Source organism: Carcharhinus amblyrhynchos, chromosome 2 (assembly GCF_965287045.1).
Source record: "Carcharhinus amblyrhynchos chromosome 2, sCarAmb.v2.hapA, whole genome shotgun sequence".
Classification (NCBI taxonomy): Eukaryota; Metazoa; Chordata; class Chondrichthyes; order Carcharhiniformes; family Carcharhinidae; genus Carcharhinus; species Carcharhinus amblyrhynchos.
The window spans coordinates 65,946,751-65,969,630 of NC_137325.1; the positions used below are offsets into that span (position 1 = coordinate 65,946,751).

Genomic DNA, 22,880 nt, shown 5'->3' on the forward strand with positions numbered 1-22,880 from the left:
GTCTATTAGCCCATCGATGGAGGCTACCTTTTATCAGAAATTCTAGCCAATAATGAACTCTCTCTGCATTACGTATAAAATATGTGCTGCTATACAACTCGACTACCAATTCAACATGTACAGGTAACCTCTGAGAACAATTTCAAGGACCAGTTTATAGCAAAAGTCAAAACGCACAAAATGTTATCAATTCATCAACTTAACAAAAGTTACAAATGCAGTTAAAACACCTAATTGGCAGAGATCTTTAAAATGATTGTCACATGACATTTTTGGTAAACTACACATTCAAGTGCTAGAATAGACTGGATCACTGCAGCAATCAGTATTTTCTTCCAGAGGCACCAATGATATTGAACTTTCCAGTTTTTACAAACAGGTGTTAATTTAATGTACCATCAATTAAAGCAATCCAATTCACCTCTTCCCTCCTTGACGGAAGGACACTGACATTGAAAACCTTTGATTTGAAAATGTCTGTATTATTTTCTTACATACTCAATCCCTTTTATAGAATACCTAGGTATTGTGAAATTACATTTCATGGTAAGTGCAAATGTTAGTTACATCCGTTACCATACAAATACTTGTTATTAAACTGCTATCTACAATCACAAAACATGTCCAATTTTTCATTGCTTCATCTCTAGATCTGTTAGATTAAATGAAAACAGTCTCTTCCATCAATGACATGTTTTATCTATCTATGAAGACAGAGAGCATGAATGGTGTCAAGATATCAAAGGAATAAATCATGAATCAGGGATAGGAACAGATTTGATATTCAACACATGCAGAATGCATATGTAGTAGAATGTTGAAATGTAGACCCAAAGTTGAAGAATAAGAAGCAATTGTGCTCAAATTGTACTGGATTCTCATCAAATACACCTTAAATAATTGGTCCAGTTCTGGTCACCAAGACAAAATACCTTGAGACTCTTTATGACAAAGAGCCTCAGGACAGAAAGGGGAGAGCAAAACACGATGGAAATCAGTATTAAAAATTTAAATCCAGAAAATTTCAAACTTAGTAAGACAAGGCATAAAGGAGTGACAGGAGCATAGAGGCCCATTTTTGGGTGCAGATGTTGCAATGTGCAAAACATTCCACTGAGGTAGGCAGCACAAATGCCACGATAGCAGACAGCCATAGAAAAGATCTTAATCATGGTCACACACCAACTGGGCATTAATAGAGGGGCAGGCACAGTGGTAATGGATCATCTCCCATTAACATGTGGGGGCGCACACAGACACCTTTGAAGTTATTTGCATCATGAAGCACTGAGACTCTCAGCAACCTGGGATTAGTACTAATCAATACTGATTACTGAATACTGAATGTGATTCCACTCACATTGTCTGCATCTTTAAGACTTGAGTAGCAGATTAGCTGCAAAGACTTGCATTCTAATCAGTATTCTGCAAACTGTGTGTGACTTTATATGCACTTCTCTGATCAGAACCTTCCACACACCTGACAAAGGAACAGTGTTTCCGAAAGCTTGTGGGTTTACTATCAAATAAACTGGTTGGACTTTAACCTAGTGTTGTGAGACTTCTTACTGTGTTTACCCAGTCCAACGCCGACATCTCCACATCATATTTAATGGCCTCCAGAGTCCTGCATTTTCCTTGTACCACTGCACATTATCTCTATTCAAATAATCACCTAATGCCCTCTTGAATGCCTCAACTGAACCTGTCTCCATCACACTTCCAGGCACTGCATTCCAGACCCAAACTACTTGCTGTGTGAAAAACTTTTCTCACATAAATATTTGCCTCTTTTGCAAATCATTTTAAATCCGTGCCCTTTTGTTCTTGATACTTCTACAAACAGAAACAGTTTCTCCCCATTTAGTCTGCCCAGCCTCATGATTTTGAGCATCTCTACCAAATCTCCTCTTTATCTTCTTCTCTCCAAGGAGAACAGTGCCAACCTCTCAACTCTATCCTCATAACCAAAATTCTTATCCCTGGAATCATTCTTGTAAACTCTTCTGTGCTTTCTCCAATCTGTTCACATTGTTCTTATAGTGTGGTGCCTAGCATTGTACACAATTCTCCAGCTGAGGTTCAACTAGCATCTTGTAAACGTTCAGCATAGCCTCCTTGCTTTTGTACTCTATGCCCCTATTAATAAAGCCCAGGATAATATATGTTTTATTTATTGCTCTCTCCACCTATCTCGCCACCTTAAATGATCTATGCACCAATACATCCAGGTCCCTCTGCTATCATGTCCCTTTAAAAATGGGGGCTCTTGCTGCAGTTGTACAAGGTACCGGTGAGACCACAACTAGAGTACTGTGTGCGATTTTGGTCCCCTTATTTGCGAAAGGACATATCGGCCTTGGAGGGAGTGCAGAGAAGGTTCACCAGGTTGATACCGGAGATGAGGGGGTTAGCTGATGAGGAGAGATTGAGTAGATTGGGCCTGTACTTGGAGTTTAGAAGGCTGAGGGGTGATCTTACAGAGACATATAAGATAATGAAGGGGCTAGATAGGGTAGTGGCAGAGAGATTCTTTCCATTTAGAAAGGAAACAAGAACAAGAGGACACAGCCTCAAAATAAGGGGGAAGTCAGTTTAGAACACAGTCGAGGAGGAACTTCTTCTCTCAGAGGGTAGTGAATCTCTGCCCATTGAAGCGGTGGAGGCTACCTCATTCAATATGTTTAAGTCACAGGTAAATAGATTTCTGATCAATAAGGGAATTAAGGGTTATGGGGAGCAGGCAGGTAACTGGAACTGAACCACTTTCAGATCAACCATGATCTTATTGAATGGCAGGGCAGGCTCAAGGGGCTAGATGGCCTATTCCTGCTCCTATTTCTTACGTTCTTATGTTACCCCTTAATTTGAAATTGTCTCTCCATGTTTTTCCAGCCAAAATGCATCAACTCACACTTCTCTGCATCCAACTTTTGTCGCTTCTTCACAGTTTACAAGGCTTCCAAGTTTTGTGTCATATGCAAACTTTGATATTGTCCCCAGCACACAGAGATACAGGTCATTAAAAAAAAACAGGAAAAGCATTGGTCCCAATACTGACCCCTGGGGAGCACCGCTACAAACCTTTCTCCAGTCCAAAAAATATCCATTGATCCATATCTCTACTTCCTATTATCAGTTAATTTTGCATCGACATTATTACTGTGCCTTTTATTCCATTAGCTATAATTTATCTCACAAATCTGTTGTGTGGCATTGTATAGAATGCCTTCTGAAAGTCCACATACACCTATCAACAGTATTGCTCTCAGATTGTTTCTGATACCTCCTTAAAAACTTCAGCAAGTTAGCTGAACACAATTTTCCCTTTAGAAATCAAACACACATTTTCGTATATGACTATCAATTCTATCCCAAATAATTCTTTCCAAAACCTTGCCCTGTACTGATGTTAAACTGACTGGCTTGTAATTGCCTTTTCTGAACACGGATGTAATTTTTAAAATTTTTTAGTCCTCTGACACCTCCTTGAGTCTTAGGAAGACTGGCAAAATATGCTAGCATCCCTGCAATTTTGATTCTCACATCCTTCAATATACTTGGATGTATCTCATCCAATCCTAGTGCCTTGTCAACTTTCAGTACAGACAGTCTATTCAATATTTCCTCCTTATCACTTTTGAATCCTCTAGGGACAGAATTTGCTTGTTTGGGTAGCATCTACCTCCTTGGTAAGGACAGATGCGAAGTACTGATTGAATATCACAGCCATGCCCCTGCCTCAATGTGTAAATCCCTCCTTGGGCCTCTAATCAGCCCTATTCCTCCTTTTGCCACCCATTTGGGAAATCCCTTTATTTCTCTTTTCTTCCACTTGTAACTTTGATTCCCCTTTATGTTGACTGCCAGTTTTTTTTCATAATCCATCTTCACTTCTGTAATGCATTTTTTTTCACCTTCCACCTGAGCCTTCTGTATTCCTGTTGGTTCTGAACTGTATTTTCAACCTGACACCTGTAATTAGAACAGTTTTCTTCTTTATCTTACTTTCTATCTCCTTCTTCATCTAGGAGGCTCAGTATTTGTTTGCACTGCTTTTCCCTTTTAAGTGGAGAGGCGGTGGCACAGTGGAATTATAATTGGACTAGCAATCCAGAGGCCAGAGTAATGGTCTGGGGATCCAGGTTCGAATCCTACCGTGGTAGATGGTGAAATGTGAATTCAATTAAAAAAATCTGGAATTAAAAGTCTAATGATGTCCATGAAACTATTGTCAATTGCCATAAAAACCCATCTGGTTCACTAATGGGAAGGAAATCTGTTGTCCTTACCTGATCTAGTCTACATGTGACTCCAGGTCTCCAGCAATATGGTCTTAAATGCCCATTGAAATGGAAGGCAGCTAGGGATGGGTAACAAATGCTGGCCCAGCCAGTAATACCCACATCCCGTAAAAATGAATTTCAAAAAACTGAATAGATCTTGACTGGTTTGGGATGTTTTTTTTAAAGTAGCCCACTGTTCAGCTACAGTTTTTCCCATCAACCTTTCATTCTAGTCTAACTGGCCTAAGTTCTGTACTTGCCCCATTGAAGTCAGTTCTCCCCCAGTTAATTATTTTTACTCTGCATTGCCTAATATCTATTTTTATCATCCTAAAACTTACAATGCAATGATCACTGTCTCCTAAATGTTCCCTCACTGACAATTGATCTACTTGGCCCACCTCATTTCAAAGAACAAGGCCCGACTGTGCACCCTTTCTTATTAGGCTGGATATACAGTCCCATAGAAAATTTTCCTGGACACAGCTTAGAAACTTTTGCCCCCTCCGCCCTTTACACTATCACTGTCCCAGTCTATATCTGGATAATTAAAGTCCTCCATTATAATCACTCTATAATGTTTGCATCGTTCTGTAATTCCCCTACAGATTTGTTTTTCTACATCCGAGTTGGCAGCCTATAAACTACATTAAGCAATGTAATTGTACCCTTTCTGTTCCTTAGCTCAAACCAAATTGATTCTGTTCTCCCGTAGGGGAATTTTAAAAATTCAGTATTCGCTGATCACGATGTGGTCACCTCTACTTTGGAGAGATCAAATTCAGACTGAATAACCACTTTGCTAAGCACCTCCACTCAAGCCTGATCTCGAATTTCAGGATGCTTGTCAATTTAAGTCACCACTAAACTCTTCCGCTCACTTTTCCATTTTCAGCCTGCTGCAGTATTCCAGCGAAGCTCAACACAAACTCCAAGAACAGCAGCACCTCGTCTTTGGATCAGATGCGTTACAGCCCAACATCATGTTCAATACTGCAGCTCCGTCCCTCATTATGATTCATTTTTCTTTACTTTGTGCTGGTCTGTCATGTTTTTGCTTTCAGATAGAGTTGTGCATCACTCTGGCACTTAAACGTGTTCCGAACAAATTTTGCCATTTACAACAACCATTATCACTCCCATTTCCTTTTGTTCCATGATATCTTTGTAAGTTAATCTCTCCAGTCCCTCTACTTTATCCTGGACTTTCCTTTAGTACCCCTCTCTCCCCCCACCATCAACATGCACCCATCCTTTCAATAGCATAAAACCCATCACATTTCTATCCTCCTTCAGTTCTGTCTCTTCCAAAACGCTGTCTCTTTCACCACAGATGCTGCCAGACCTGCTGAGACTTTCCAGCACTTCCTGTATTTATTAACCATGCATTTCTAATAGCTTCAAACTCTAACCTCTCAACTCACATTTTCATTCCAATCACGAAGCTTAAAATTTCAGAACAGTGTGAAGATGCTTGTACACAATTCATCAAAAGCATTGTAAATATGTTGATTACACAATACACAACACATTTTTAACTTTCAAGATGGCATGGGCATCTGTCGATAGCAAACAAAAGCATAAAATACTGATGCACAAGTAGATACATTTCATAACCACATGAGAAACGACATGTCAATGATTGCATTGTGATCTTCATGCACAGGAAGAGATTTCACATTCACAATATCCTAAAGGAAAATAAAATCTGGTTTAAAGTGACATTGATGCAAGTCTCAGTGACTGCTAAACATAATTGAACACTTTTAGTTACGAAATCACTCTTTCAAAGCAATACAAGTTAACATTTCATTGTATAGAATTTTAAATTGGTCTGAATTTCTTAATCAAGCAGCACCTTGTTAAGTTTATTGTTGGTGTTATCATGATCAATTTATTTTATTTCAGTTAGCTGCGACAGTTCTATCTTTTAAACAAATTCACTGTCCTATCGTCATTTCTAGATCTGAAGTCACACCTTGGACTGTAAACATTAACTCTGTTTCTCTCTCCATAGATGCTCTCAGACTTGCTGAGTTTTTCCACCATTCTCTGTTTTTGTTTCAGATTTCCAGCAACATCATTTAGTTTAGTAGATTTGTGTGGTAGCACATGTGCAAAAATTAGGAGAGGCAAAGTAAATAACATTAGCCCTTGTATACTATTGCACAAAGTAAAAATTACAATTTTAGTGGCACTACTTACACATCTGTAAAGAATTTTTGTTCCTCCATATGTATTTTTCATAATTATTGACCTTTCCAGACTGGAACCGAACTGATTTTGCCAGATATACACGATGGGGTGGGCATGTTGGAGGGACAAACTTTAACCTGCAAAGGAATGTGGTTGTGCAAAAAATTGCCTCCACCAAAAATAGGAGCTGAAACCTTAGAATTGGCTCCCACAACCATTTCTGAAGGCCTCTGAGTCAAGCAACTCTGCAACATTGCAACCCAATGTCATTTACACCAAATTGAACCACCATTTAGCTTCTTCAGATAAGAGCTAAAAGATATCCTTATACCATGACACAAGTTCTTGTATAATTTAACATTAGAAATGCTGGTATTATTTTCTCCTGATAGGTCTGTTTTCACTATCTGAAATTTTGACTGAGCCTTGGGTAGTTGGAATTTCTAAATGTTGACTGGTGCAAGTTTCCTACCTTGAACCAATTCCCTCAGTGTCAGTAAAATGACATAGTAATCAACTTCAGGGAGTGTAAGTGGAAGACATGCCCCGTGTACATTGATGGTGATGAAGTGCAAATGGTTGACATCTTCAAGTTTCTAGGTGTCCAAATCACCAACATCCTGTCCTGTTCCCTACACGCTGACACTATAGTTAAAATCCACCAATGCCTCTACTTTCTCAGAAGGCTAAACAAACTTAGCATGTTGACTACAACTCACCAATTTTTACAGATGCAAGGTAGAAAGCATCCTTTCCAGATGTATCACAGCTTGGTGTGACTCCTGCTCTAACCAAAACTGCAAGAAACTACCAAGGGTTGTGAACGTGGCCCAATCCAACACGCAATCCAGCCTCCCATCCAGTGACACTGTCTACACTTCCCACTGTCTCAGGAAAGCAGCCAGCATAAGCAAGGACCCCACGCATATGGAACATACTCGCTTTCATCTTCTTTCATCGGGAAAAAGATATAAAGTCTGACAACATGGGCCAACTTATTCAAGAAGAGCATCTTTCCTGCTGCCATCAGGTTTTTGAATGGACCTATCATATATTAAACTAATCTTTTTCTTCACTCTAACTGTAACTGCAACATTATATTCTGCACCCTCTCCTTTCCTTTTATCCTATGTACTCTCTGTACAATATGTTTTGAGTGTGTAGTGCATAAGAAACAATACTTTTTTCTATATTCCAATAAACGTGAAATAATAAATCAAATCAAAACAGCATCTGAATGACCATGCTGTTATTAATATGCACATCGACAAGAAACTTGCGGCGAGAAAGAAATACTCCATGACTCCACCTTTGGCTTTGCAAAATTATCTCAACGTTAACAAAGAACAAAGAGAACAAGAATAGTGGAGCACAGGAACAGGTCCTTTGCCCTCCAAATCTGTGCTGACACAGAGATGTCTCTCTAGTCTAATATTTTCTTGCATCTACATCTATTCCCTGTCTATTTATGTATCTATACAGATGTCTCTTGAACACTATTATAGAATCTGCTTCCACCATGTCCTCCTACAGCGCATTCCCACCCTCGCTGTGTGAAAAACTTGTCCCTTACATCTCTTTTAAATTTTCCCCCTCTCACTTTCAACCTATGCCCCCAAGTAATTGACCCCTCAACCCTGGAAAAAAGACTGACTATCCACTCTATCCATGCCTGTCATAATCTTGTAAACCTCTATCAGGTCTCCCTTTATCTCCAACGTTCCGATGAAAACAATCCAAGTTTGTTCAATCTTTCTTTATATCTGTATCCTCCAAACCAGGCAGCACCCTGGTCAATCTCTTCTGCACCCTTTTCAATGCATCAACATACTTCCAGTAGTGTGGCAACCAGAATTGTATCAATACTCCAAATGTGGCTTAACAAAAGTCTTATACAGCTGCAACATGATTTTCCAATTCCTATATTTAACACCTGACTAATGAAGGCCAACGTGCCATATGCCTTCTTGACCACTTTGTCCACCTGAGTTGCAAACTTCAGGGAACTGTTAACCTGCACGCTTACATCCCTCTGTATGCTAATATTTCTAAGCAGTCTACCATTTACTATAAGCTTTCCTTCTGCAGTAGACCTTTCAAATTGCATCGCCTCACATTTGTCCGTGTTAACTTCCATCTGACATCTTTCGGTTCTCCAGCCAATTTATATCCTGCTGTATCCTCTGACAATCCTCTTCACTATACGTTACTCCACCAGTTTTTGTACCATCTGCAAATTTACTAATCAGACCACCTACATGTTCCTCCAAATCATTTGTAGCATATTACAAACAACAGAGGCCCCAGCACTGATTCTTGTGGAAAAGCTGCTTGTCACAGACCTCCAGTTAGAAAAGTATCCTTCCACTGCTTCTCTGTTTTCTACCCAAGCCACAATTTGGTATCCATCTTATTAGTTCACCTCAGATCCCACATGACCTCACCTTCTATATCAGCCTGCCATAAGGCTTTACTAAAGTCCATGTATACAATATCTACTGCCCTGCCTTGTTTAATCTTTCTTTCATTTCCTCAAGAACTCAATCAAGTTTGTCTCCTTCACAAAACCATGCTGCCTTTCGCTAATAAGCCTACTCTCTTCCAGATGCGAGTACATCTTGTCCCTAAGAATCTTCTCCAGTAATTTCTCCATCACTGATGGAAGGCTCACAGGCCTGTAATTTCCTGGATTGTCTCTTCTGTCCTTCTTAAATAGAATGACCACGTCAGCTACTCTCCAATCCTCTGGTACCTTGCCTGTGGCTAAAGAGGATACAAAGAGGACTTTTTTTAACCTTCAAAGTGAATGATAAACAGTGTGGCATCTCATTCCTTAAGATAGTGAATTAATACTGGAGGTTTTAAACAAGTAGAATTTTGAATAAAAAAGTTTTTCCATTCTATCTCCCTCTTTGTCTCTTAATTCAATTTTTTCCTCTTTTTCTTTCTGTAATTCACTCACATGCACTAACTTACCCTCCTCCTCAGTCCATTGTCTGCTTATTTCTTAATCATTAGGTTTCATTGGGATTAAGGAGATAAACCTCCGACCTCACCCACAGCTGGGATTCACTGGTGCTACTGCAGTGAATGGAGTCTTGGCTGAGCACCATGTTCTCCATTCTTGCTGGCAGCAAGGCGAATGAGATCAGAGAATACCACCCGATATTTATTTTGGTTCTAAAAGGCCCCTGAATGCCTTATTCTGAACACCAAGAACTCACATCAACTTGCAGTGTAAGAAATACAGGGCAAAAAAAACATTTTAAGCTGAAGGCTACAGGAAAATACCTAACTATTCAAATATGCCATATAATGACCCCATTGAGCAAATTCCAGGCATTTATATTCATCTGTTCCTGTGCAAATACAATACCCAGAGTTCAAATATACACTGAGCTAAAATGGACAATCGGGCAGGAATTTGGACCCACATGCACATTCCCAAATCCCAATTTGAACTGGTGTGTCATTTCAACAAACAACTCAATGCTAATTGTTCTAAAATGGAAATAGGCGCAACATTCAATTCATGGCAGGACTACACTTATTTGGGGAGCTCCTTTCAGATCATTTTCATTGTAAGTTGAGGTTCGATGGGGAGACAACAATATAATTCTGCTACCTGATGCAAACTAAACTGCAGGCATCTCAACCACACAAAGATCATTGCCAGTGGCTGTAAGGGTTGCTACCGATTTGAACTTCTATGCTTCTACATCCTTTCAAGCATCTTAGGGAACATCTGCAACATGAGCCAATATATAGTGCAGAGATTCATCAAGCACATCAATTACAATTTTATCAGGGAAACTATCTTCATCATATTCATGCAACCATCCAAAAAGCAGAGATAGAAAAGTTTACTTCTGTACTTATTAAGGAAGGAATTGACAGAAAACAGAGCCAAGAAAGACACGTGGATGGTAAGACTCCAGGTATCACTTCCTAGTCTGATTTTACTTTGTGCAAATAGAAAGTAAAGTTAGGTAAGAAATTGGAGAATAGCCAAAATAAATCAACTTTCTAAAAAAACTAATAGTCTGAAGTTTATCTGTTAGTGTCACAAGTAGGCTTACATTATCACTGCAATGAAGTCACTGCGAAAATCCCATCTCTTAAAATTTGGCATGACATCTCTTAAAATTTGAAACCGTAGACCACAAAACATTCTTTGGAGGTTTTCCTGTCTACTACTCCAAAGCAACCCCAGTCACTTCTCCAAGGATTTTGCCTTACCAATCTCAAAATTATGGTGGTAGCGCAGAGAAATCTACAAGGAATTTCAGGGCCATAACATATCAAAGATTAAAGTTTCACTTTGTACATAAATCTGATGAAGGACAAAGAATTGTCTTTACCATGCTTTCATAATCCAGAGGATTATAGGTGCTTTCCTTGAAAACCTTGCAGCATTCCAAGAATTCATTGTTCATTTCAGAAATTTGTTCACTTAGCATTTTCCCCTTTATGCCACCAAACTCCAGCTTTTCCAGTTTTTGGAATTCCAGCATAGTCATAAACAAGTCCTGTAGTAAAAAGAAACAGCATCACAAACATTTCAGGCTAAACAGACTGCCATCAGTCACTTCAGAAAATGCTCATCAGTTAACAAGTTTGTGTGCATGTGTATGCACTTTCAAGTATACACTTCTATACGTGAGCCAGAAAATATATTTGTGAGAAGGCATTAACATAAACAAATGTAAAACTGAGTATTCTTCATGAATTTTTTCCTGAAATTATTCCATGCTAAAAAAGATTAAATATGTCCCATTTTAAACATTAAGCTTCACCATCCACAGCTTAGCTTACATCCTACTCTCTCAGCACTAGTAAATTAGTCACTAGATTTAACATGTTGTCACTAACAAATTTTATTTGAATTTATTCAGAAGTTTATGAATGAACTGCAAAAGGCCAAAACAGATTCCAATGGAGTTTTACAAATACTTGAAAGCTCAGTTTCTCAGTCAGCAACATTGGCCAGTCACATCAGTGTAATCCATATTCAGCATTCTTGATGGGTTCAGAAGGGGAGTTAAGAGTGGAGGGGGACACACCAATGGATCAGGCATAATGTCTGTTGACCCACAACCTCGACCACTGGCAAAAGTCTGGAGAGGCTATCCATGGTTAGGCAGCTGTGACATTTTCAGAATTAAATTGATACGCCTGACTTAAGGCATATCCACTAAGATTTTTAAAGCTTTTAAGTGCCAGGTGGAGTTGGGGGACCTGAAAACTGGCTCCCATGCCCAATTCCTGCTCCCGGTCAAAAATCCAGATCTTGGCTTTTAGAAGTATCTGAGGCCTTGAAATAAAAATGTAACGCAGGCACTAAGCACACAAAGCATAAATTAATGAATTCATTTTTTTAATCATATCACAAAATATGTTCCTTCAATTCTGTTTAAAGCCTAAAGAAAAAACATTCAGAATACTTTGAGTAATTTCTGGAGTGATTCACATACACAGGCAGCATTCATTATAAATGTGAACGTAGAAATTTCTAATGACAAAACGTTGATCCAAAAACGTGCTAAAAATGTAACAGGTGGCAAGATTTCTCCAGCCCCCAAGTAGTAGACCAGGAGCCTGGGTGCATCACGTGACGAAGGAGCAGCGCTCCGAAAGCTAGTGGTGTTTACTACCAAATAAACCTGTTGGACTTTAACCTGGTGTTGTGAGACTTCTTATTGTGTTTGCCAAGTAGAAAGCCAGACAGTGTCCTTAATTGGACAGTGAGTTTGACAGCAAACACACAATTAGCTGCTGCCAGGAAGGTTGCCGCAGTGGTCCAACAAACCATCTTGCATGGGCCCAGATCCCTCATATGGTCCCAAAATCAGGACTCACTCTGTCTCAGGAAAATCCCGGCAAGCAAGTCAAGTTGTAGAAACGCAAACTGTCTATAGAGGAAAGGTTTTTAATTAGGCATCAAGGTGAATCTGTAGCCATTGTTACCCACTAGTAAAGCCTGCAATATCACATATTTACTATTGTTTACTATTGTTAAAAGTAATCATTGAACATAAAGTTGGTAATATTTACCTCAAGTTGTAGCAGACGGTTAAAAAACCTGTCAAACCGTGTGAAAACCATTGATAACGGGAAGTCCCAGAGGATGCAATCGTCCAAGTTTGTGTAATAGCTTGCTAACTTCTCTTTGTGCTTCAAGAAGCAGTCTTTATAAACTCTGAAAATTTTCACAGATATCTGCACACGCTCCAGGGACTCCTCAATCTCCTCTTTCAGAAGTTCCTCTGGTGACAAAGAATCCGTGGCCTAAAAAGGGAGCACATTCACAATAGAAATTAATGTTAAATATGAATACCCATGTAAAAAATAATAGACCTGATCATCTCACTATCATATTATCAAGTGGTCTGCCTTATCAACTTCGACAAAATTGTGTCTTTTTGGAAGGCAAAGGCTTTGCTTGTAACCGATTATATTTGGATCTGAATCAATTTTGGAAGTTGTATTTTAAATATGATGTAACATTTGTGACTTAAGAGTCATAGAGGATTAAAGCATGGAAACAGGCCAGATGTTTCCATTCTGCCCAGTTTTTATCATTAAGCTAAAGGCGATTACATAAAAATGAACACTTGCGTCACATTGCTAAATTGCAATTCTCCTATGTTAAACACTTAATTTTTGTGGTGCCCAGAAGTTCAAAACAGGCATTACTTTGGACTCAAATGCTGCAGCTCTACTTCAGTATATTTTTCAGATCACACTATGTGATGCAGACTGGTAGTGTTGCTCACTACCCTGACTTCAATGCAATTGTGAGTAAAGTGTCTTTCTGCACACTTATGTCTACAAATGCATGCACATATAGTTCCTATATCCTATTGGAATAATATATTATTTATTTTAAATATTATAGTCACTTTTAAAATGGTATCAGTCAAAATGTGTATACTTTGCTTCTATTTACATTACTTAGAACATCTCGTAAACAGAATCCAGACTGCTCTCAGTCCCGTTCATATAATTGTTCTAATTGTTAAGCTTTTTAATATGTCTAAATGAAAGACGATTAACAATTGACTCATGTAATTAACTGAACACACAAAGAGTCTTTTATGGTCTGTGTTCTTTTCTCCAAAACATTATTGTTTGGATGGTAGGATGTTATGCCCCCACCTTGTGTATTTGGTATTTATTGCTCTGCTTGTTTCTCAGTGCCTGTGGGTATAGCTTCAACTGGAGCCTTTGATTGCAGAGCTTCAGGTGACTTCGCAGGATTGCTAACTCCACAGGAACCCCTGTGGGACTCAGTCTTGTTTGGCTTCAAAATCTACTCACTGGTGATAGAATTCTCTCTGAAAGCATGAATTATGTATTTCCACTTGTCTCAGCTGATGCTGCCACTATTTGCATTTTCAAAGCGTGTTTTCTTCACAACAGAGAAACTCATTTTACCAGAAGGTAGATTTGTTTCTTCCACTTCTTGGTCCATTACCTCCAGGTCAAATTCACCCATCAGCTCAAAGCTGGAAGAAGTATCTGATAACTCAATACACTAGCATACAAGAGCATTCTCAACTAGGACTGGAATTCTGCTCATCGGGAAGTCAGCGTTCAAAGTCCTTCTATAACCCCAAGCTTGCAATCTGTTGTAATTCAAGTTATTTGTTCTCATTATTGGAACTAAGGTATAGCTATGCAGTAGTCTTCTCAGTTGTGTTGACGTTTTGCTTATTACATTATGGTGTGATCTGCCCCTCCAAGGTTGGAACAGGGTAGCAATTCCTCTACAGTCCGATTACAATCTCTGGAATCTAGCAAAATCATAGTCATTCATTTGGCTTCTCTCTTAAAATGATGGAATTTACCCAATCTACTGTTAGGTGCTGGAATTTGACAATCACTTTGGGAGGAAACCAGACTACCCAGAGGAAACACGCAGACATAGAAGAATGTGCAAACTCCACACAGTCATCCAAGGCCTGGTTAACTTAGGTCCCTGGTGCTGAGGCAGCAGTGCTAACCACTGTGCCACCATGAATTGCTGTGTGCATTTCTTTTCTCTGGAAAATGTTGCATCCTAGCATTTCATAAAGTTGTAGGTTTTTAAATCTATTGCATCCTCAAACTAATTATCATCTTCCAAGGTATGAAAGTTTTTATTTCTTCTCTTTCTCATTTATCCCTACAGCCCTGCCTCTGATAACTCATTTACCATCCTCTTTTTGTACATTTTTTATCCCAGAGATTTGGCTTTTCATAAGTTCTGCGATTTGGTCCACATGTAGGACACTTCCTTCTGTGAACTCACGAGTCATCCACAGTTCTTGCACATCTTCTTTTCTATCCAGTGTGCGTTCTTTTGTGGCTGTTCCCTTTTCTTTACTAAAAACTAGCCGTTTGGGTGGTCAGTATCTTCTTATCGGTTCACTTGTGCCTTCATGTGCTCTGGCAATATCCACAGACTGTGATGTTACGAGCTTATCTTTTCCAATCACAATTTGTGCATCAGGCTGTGCAGAGCTCCAAACGAGTTGATCTACCAGCCATTCAACCATTTCTTTGAATTCGCATTTGCTTACTCATTCCGAAATCTCAAGGAATTTTCAACAGGCTCACCTGATTCCTGCCTCAGGCTTTGAAATTCCTATTAATGGATATGCTGGTTTGACTTTGGCTGGCAACGCATGCTGAATTTCTCAAGACTTTGGGATTTTAACCGTTTCGTCACTGATCTCCTAGCCATTAAACAGATCAAATCTTTCTCTCCTACTAACAAAAGACTGTAACTCTTCACTACTGCCTTTTCAAAAGCTATAAAATTTCAATGTGTGCTTTGTTTAAACTTCACAAGTGCCTCTAGGACATAATCTCCCAATTCACCCAGGGCTGTGGCTGTGCGTTCATTGTTGCAGCAGTGGGATGCACTAATTTGGGTCGATTTGGGTCTTAGCCATTTAAAATGTTTGGGTTTTATCAGAGCCAACTGCTGTCTGTTATACCTTGCTTATATGCAACTCAAACTAGTCACGCTTTCAGACTGAAATGCTGAAGCTTTTATTTCTCAGATCATACCATGTGCTGCAGACTTATTCACTGTTGCTTAATACCCTATCTGTGGTACATTCCGGAAACTAACATATATATGCATGAGCATATAGTAGCTAAGTTATAATGGAATAAAATGACAATATAAAAGGAACTATTGTTATTCAATAACTTGCAAAATAAATGTTATCTACTAAATCCCCACTAGGAGGAACAGGATTTTCATGAAGGGACTGAGAACAGTGCTGATTCTGTTAACGTAATATTCAAAGTAATAGAAATAGAAGGAAAATATATTCATTTTGGCTGACACCATTTTAAAAGTGGCTAAGTTTTAAGGCATATGTGCATTGTGACTTTAGTCAAAATTAGATCAGAGTATGGAACTCTTTTAATGCAAGAGCTGTGCATGAGTTTATTCTCGTCTGAATCACGCATTTCAGGAAAGAGGTATTCTCAGCAGAAATACACTTGAAGGATACTTCAAGGATTTGACCAAGCAATCTGGTGAGTGGGAGTCAACAGAAGGTATGTTTAACATGGAAAATGTACCTATTCAAGCCATTATAATATCTAATTATCCAATAGTGTTTAATTATCCCTATTCTAAAACAATGCACAGGATTTTTTTTTACGTGTTTGCAACAGAATTTCAGCACTGACATCTAAGAATTAATCCTCTTCTGAAGGTTGTCATGGCAATAGAACAGCCCAAGCTGAAAGTATTCCTCCACTCATTGATCTTTAGTGATTGAAAAGTTTTCAAAGTTTGGAAAATGTTGATTTTAACATGTCAGCTATAATAGGGGAACTTACACTGACAACTGATCATTCAAAATGATCTTAAATGGTAAATGCAAATATATTATGAGAATAAACCTGGCAGAGGCATTACTGGATCACCATCTTAATAGTTTTAATTAATTCCCATCTCAATTTGCCACATCCATCTACAAAGCCTTTGTTGTGTTGGTTTGGTAACAGGTCAAAGGTCAAAGGAGAACAGAGGTGTGCAGGTTAGATGGATTGTCCATGCTAAATTACCTCTTAGTGTCAGGGAAAACGCATGGAGCTATGAAGATTGGGCCTGGGTGGAATTGTGGTCAGTGGAGGCTTGATGGGCCAAATGGCCTCCTTCTGCACTGTACGGTCCCATGATTCTAACTAATCTTAGATAAGGCACATTGTGTGGACTTCAAACAGACCTGAGCTACAGAAAGTAAATGAGCCAAACGCTCAATTTTGAGGGTATTTGATTCCGAAATATACTTCCACATGGTTGTCAAGGTAGATAAAGTAGAACATTAACCAGCACTCACAACTAGTATCACATCCTAGCAAGAGTTAGCACCAATGGCAAAGGAAGGAGGGGAATAAAAATTGGCAGCTTTTAAAAATATGTAGGGAGAAATGTGTCATTAAACTCAATATTACTATTATATAGATTAGTTCAGACCATTGCTAGATAGAACATAAGAAATAGGAGCAGGAGTAGGCCATCTAGCCCTTCGAGCCTGCCCTGCCATTCAATAAGATCATGGCTGATCTGTCGTGGCTCAGTTCCACTTTCCCGCCCTCTCCCCATAACCCTTAATCCCCTCTCTTATCAAAAACTCATCAACCCGCGTCTTAAAAATATTTAGCGAGGCAGCCTCCACCACTTCAACGGGCAGAGAATTCCAGAGATTCACCACCCTTTGTGAAGAAGTTCCTCCTCAACTCCGTTCTAAACCGCCCCCCCTTTATCTTGAGGCTGTGCCCCCTAGTCCTACTGTCCTTTCTGAGTGGGAAGAGTCTCTCCACCTCTATCCTATCCATCCCATTCATCATCATATATGTCTCAATGAGATCTCCCCTCATTCTTCTAAACTCTAACGAGTACAAGCCTAGTTTATTCAGCCTCTCCTCATAGCTCAACCCCCTCAACTCCAGCATCAGCCTAGTAAACCTCCTCTGCACTCCCTCCAAGGCCAAAATATCTTTGCGCAGGTGCGGCGCCCAAAACTGCACACAGTACTCCAGCTGCGGCCTCACCAATGCGCTATACAGCTGCAGCAAGACCTCCCTACTTTTATATTCAATCCCCCTCGCTATAAAGGCCAGCATCCCATTCGCCTTCCTGACCACCTGCTGCACCTGCAAGCTGGGTTTTTGCGACTCATGCACAAGAGCCCCGAGGTCCCTCTGCACCATCGCCTGCTGCAGTTTTTCGCCACGTAAGTAATAATCCTTCCTACCATTATTCCTACCAAAGTGGACCACCTCACACTTGCCAACATTAAATTCCATTTGCCATTTCCTGGCCCATTCGCCCAGCCTATCTAGATCCTTCTGCAGACTCTCCACACCCTCCGCACAATTTGCCGTTCCACCAATCTTGGTGTCATCAGCAAATTTCGACACCCTACACTCGGTTCCCTCCTCCAGATCATCTATATAAATGGTAAATAGCTGAGGCCCCAGCACCGACCCCTGGGGCACTCCACTAGTCACCATCCGCAAATCCGAATAGCACCCGTTGACCCCCACTCTCTGCCTCCTATTTGACAACCAATCCTCTATCCACGCTAACACCCTACCCCCAACTCCATGTCCCTCGACCTTCTGCAATAACCTCTTGTGAGGTACTTTGTCAAACGCCTTCTGAAAATCTAGAAAGACCACATCCACCGGCTCTCCTCTATCCACTGCCCTAGACACATCCTCATAGAACTCCAGTAAATTTGTCAGACACGACTTCCCTTTCATGAAACCGTGCTGCGTCTGCTCTATCAAGCAATTCCCTTCAAGATGCCTCGCAATTTCCTCCTTAATGACAGACTCTAACATTTTACCTACCACAGACGTTAAACTAACCAGCCTATAATTCCCTGCCTTTTGCCTGGCACCCTTCTTAAACAACGGCGTAACATTAGCCGTTTTCCAATCATCCGGCACTTCCCCGGAATCCAGCGACTTCTGGAAAATAACCACCAAGGCATCCACTATCACCTCTGCCATTTCTTTCAGAACCCTCGGATGCATTCCATCCGGTCCTGGGGACTTGTCCACAATCAGCTCCTCCAGTCTGTCGAGCACCGCCTCTCTAGTAACAGTAATGTCATTAAGACCCTCCAGTCCTACCACCTTTCCATCGCTAACACCCGGCAAATTATTCACGTCCTCCTCCGTGAAGACAGAAACAAAAAAGTTATTCAATACCTTAGCCATATCCCCATCCCCTACCACTAGGTCCCCTTTCTCATCCTCTAAAGGACCAATGTTCACCCTAGCCAGCCTCTTCCTTTTTATATATTTATAGAAACTCTTGCTATCCTTTTTTATATTAAGCGCTAGCCCAGCTTCATAGTTTCTCCTACCCTTCTTTATCAACTTCTTTGTCAATCTTTGTTGACATTTAAACCTCTCCCAATCCTCTTCTCGCCCACTACTCTTAGCTACTCTAAATTCCTCCGCTTTTAATTTAACACCTTCCTTCACCTCCTTCGTTATCCACGGCTTATTACCTCTCCTCCTACGGTCCTTTTTGACCATCGGAATAAATTTCCGCTGAGCACCAAGAAAGATCTCCTTAAAGATCCTCCACTGCTCCTCAGCAGACCCTCCCTCCAACGCACTCCCCCAGTCCACATTCGCCAATTCTTCTCTCATCCTACCGTACTCCCCTCTATTCAAACAAAGTACGCGTGTCCGGGAACCCACTTTCTCCTCCTCCATCTGCACCAGAAACTCCACCATACAATGATCACTCTCCCCAAGAGGATCATTCACCGCAAGGTCCCTAATTCTACCCGCCTCATTACATAACACCAGATCCAAGATAGCTCGCTCCCTCGTCGGCTCCAACACACACTGTTCCAGGAAACTATCCCGGCAGCATTCCAAGAACTCCTCCTCGAGCCCACCGCGTCCAACATGGGTCAACCAATCAATATGCAGATTGAAATCCCCCATAACTACGGCCTTCCCATTCCTGCACGCCGCACTTATTTGCGCGTTAACAGCCCGCCCCACCTCCAGATCATTATTCAGGGGCCTATAGACGACACCCACCAGCGTCTTCCTCCCTTTGCTGTTCCTAATCTCTACCCACAACGATTCCACGTTCTGCTCCTTGGCTCCGATATCATCCCTTGCTACCACTGTGATGCTATCCTTAATCAGCAGAGCTACACCCCCCCCTTTTCCCTCCTGCCTATCCTTCCTAAACACTTGATAGCCCTGTACATTCAGCTCCCAGTCCCTGTCACCCTGCAGCCACGTCTCTGTAATGGCCACCAGATCATATCCATTTGTGTCGATCTGCGCCACCAGCTCATCCACTTTATTCCGAATGCTTCGTGCATTCAGATAAAGCGCTTTCATCCCAGCCTTCACCTGGACCCTATTTGCCAGAACGCCACCAACCATACTCACGCCCCCTACTCCCTCTATTATTGGGGCATCCTCGGCCTCTTCCCTTACCTGTACCCTCTCCTTAACTTTAGACCTCGTAACATCACCTACCCTCGCACCCTCCCCCCCCACTAATTAGTTTAAAGCCCTGTCTACAGTCCTCTTTACTCGATTCGCCAGCACTCTGGTCCCAGCACGGTTCAGACCAACCCCATCCCGCCCGAACAGGTTCCACCTACCCCAATACTGGTGCCAATGCCCCATAAATTCAAACCCATTCCTCCTACACCAATCCCTGAGCCACCCATTCACTTCCTTAATCCTGTCAACCCTACGCCCGTCTCGGTTCAGGCAGTAGCCCAGAGATGACCACCTTGTCGGTTCTACTTTTTAATTCCATTCCCAGCTTTTCATACTCCCTCCCCAGATCCTCAGTCCGCATTTTGCTTACGTCGCCGGCACCCACATGTACCACAACGATAGTAAAAATATTTTGATTTGAATAATGACTATTATTTTTAAACATATTTCTACTGCTAACAACTGAAAAAAAATAAAAACAGAAAATGCTGGAAAAAGCTTACAAGTCTGGCAGCATCTGTGGAGAGAGAAACAGAGTTGATGTTTCAAGTCCATATGAATGTCCTCCAGAGCTCTTTCTCCATAGATGTTGCCAGACCAAGAAAGAACAAAGAACAAAAAAAATTACAGCACAGGAATAGGCCCTCCAAGTCTGCACTGACCATGCTACCTGACTTAACTAAAACCCCCTGCCTTTCCGGGGACCATATGCCTCCATTCCTATCCTATTCATGTATTTGTCAAAATGCCCCCTTAAAAGTCACTATACTATCTGCTTCCACTACCTCCCCTGACAATGAGTACCAGGCACTCACCACTCTCTGTATAAAAAACTTTCCTTGTACATCTCCTTTAAACCTATGCCCCCTAGTAATTGACTCTTCCACCTTCGGAAAAAGCTTCTTCCATCCATGCCTCTCAATCTTGTAGACTTCTATTAGGTCGCCCCTCAACTTCCGTCATTCCAGTGAGAACGAACCAAGCTTTTCCAACCTCTCCTCATAGCTAATGCCCTCCATACCAGGCAACATCCTGGTAAATCTTTTCTGTACTCTCTCCAAAGCCTCCACATCCTTCTGGCGGTGTGGCGAACAGATTTGAACACTATATTCCAAGTGCAGCCAAACTAAGGTTCCATAAAGTTGCGACATGACTGGAACATGACTTACTGGGTTTTTCCAGCTGTTTTTGCTTTTATTTCAGATCTCCAGCATCTGCAGTATTTTGCTTTTATGAAAAAAACTTTCACTGCAATAAAGTTACTGTTAAAATCCCCTAGTTGCCACACTCCGACACCTGTTCAGGTACACTGCGGGAGAATTTAGCATGGTCAATGCACCAAACCAGCATGTCTTTTGGACTGTGGGAGGAAACCGAAGCATCCGGTGGAAACCCACGCAGACCAAACACAGACAGTAAGTTGAGATTTGTGATATAAAACATGACAATAAAAGCAGAGTGTTCCTAAAAATGCCTTCTTTACTTCAAAGTTCATCAGAAAAATCAATAAGGTCATAGGATATATCATTATAAAAGATTTGTGATACTATATTTGATTTCGCATTTAATCTTGTATTTCAAGTTCGGAAAGCCAAGACTGCTTAGCTGTTTATTCACGGTAGATAATCGACTTCTTTCTTTTTAACTGTTTGTAACTTGATTAAATCCTTCTGACTTGGTGAAATTACCTATTGCTGTTAACGACGACAGTCAAATGTCTACCACATCTTACTGAATAATAGTTCCCTAATAACAGGTAGTTACCCACTGCTAAACACCATCACTTTGCTTATTGAAAACTCTAAGTTAATTTGACGCTTATTTGAAATTACCTTTTCAATCAACAAATTGCCAAATTCCTGCAGGAGAACTATGATGCGAATTGGAATGCAATAATATTTGGAGTGGCTCCAGATGAGGCAGATGGTATGAAAGAGTGCTGGAATTAAGACAAGAATCTCCACAAGTTCACTCTCTTGCATAATTTTAATATGGGGTAGCAGTGGTCTGAGATGGAGGTCGATGTCTTGGGCTTCCACCAGCGCTTAATAAAATTACAACATTAAAAATTCCCGTTAATACATGATCCTGATGCATGGGGGAAAAGAAATCACTCCAATAAAGGTTCAAACAAAATGTTAAAATGCATATTTTGCAAGACATTGAATAAATGTGTCTACTGAATTGCCTTTTGCATTTTTCAATGCCTTCACTAAAGCTTTTATTTGAAGGCTCTGACCTGTGCTAAGCCATGGTATTTTTACCCATAGCTTTGGGCTGAAGTTAGATTGTGCAGTCCAAACATGTTTCCCTGGACGGATCAATACTTTTCAGTCAGCTCTACCAATGGGACATTTTTCTTTACCTCCTAGCAAATTTTGTTCAGTCACATTTACTCAAATAATTAGAAAAACAAGGCAGCAAATTTCAAATGTATCACTGATGTGAGATTTATAGAGTATTTCCCTTAAAAAGGAGGCTGCTCAAGTATGTTTATCCATCTGTGTCTCCATGAGCCGGGGGCAGAAAAAAAGAAAAAAATAATGCTCTGTTGCTTTTAGTTCTGCTTTTTTCAGATTTCTTCTTTTTGACAGTATGTTAAACCAACAGCAGAGAAGGGTTAAAAAAAAGGGAAATAAAAGAGAGTTTGGGTCCAAAGAAAACAGAGAATGCACTTTAGCGCTTTAATACAAATCACCACCAAACTGTGGGTCATCTAATTGCTAATACCTGTGTGAAAATTAGAAGGGAGTCCAGCAGGATGGGCAACGTTCACCTGATTCCACATTTAATGATTTTATCAGAGAATCACTCGGAATAGCTTCTCTTTCTGCTCCTGCATCTGGTGTCCACCAAGGATCCATCCTTGGCCCCTTACTATTTCCAATCCAC

General features: G+C 40.6%; 1 protein-coding gene across 1 annotated transcript in view; it reads right to left on the reverse strand.

Annotated features, from left to right (window-relative positions):
- The window catches only part of LOC145359772 (dynein axonemal heavy chain 11-like), a 375,870-nt gene that overhangs the window by 332,581 nt on the left and 20,409 nt on the right, over nucleotides 1-22,880 (reverse strand). Inside the window, exons 6-8 of the mRNA XM_080214554.1 lie at nucleotides 21,821-22,032; nucleotides 12,537-12,770; nucleotides 10,844-11,011 (exon numbers count right to left, since the gene is read on the reverse strand). Of these exons, the coding sequence (XP_080070680.1) occupies nucleotides 10,844-11,011; nucleotides 12,537-12,770; nucleotides 21,821-22,032 (614 nt within the window). The remainder of the gene's footprint in view (nucleotides 1-10,843; nucleotides 11,012-12,536; nucleotides 12,771-21,820; nucleotides 22,033-22,880) is intronic.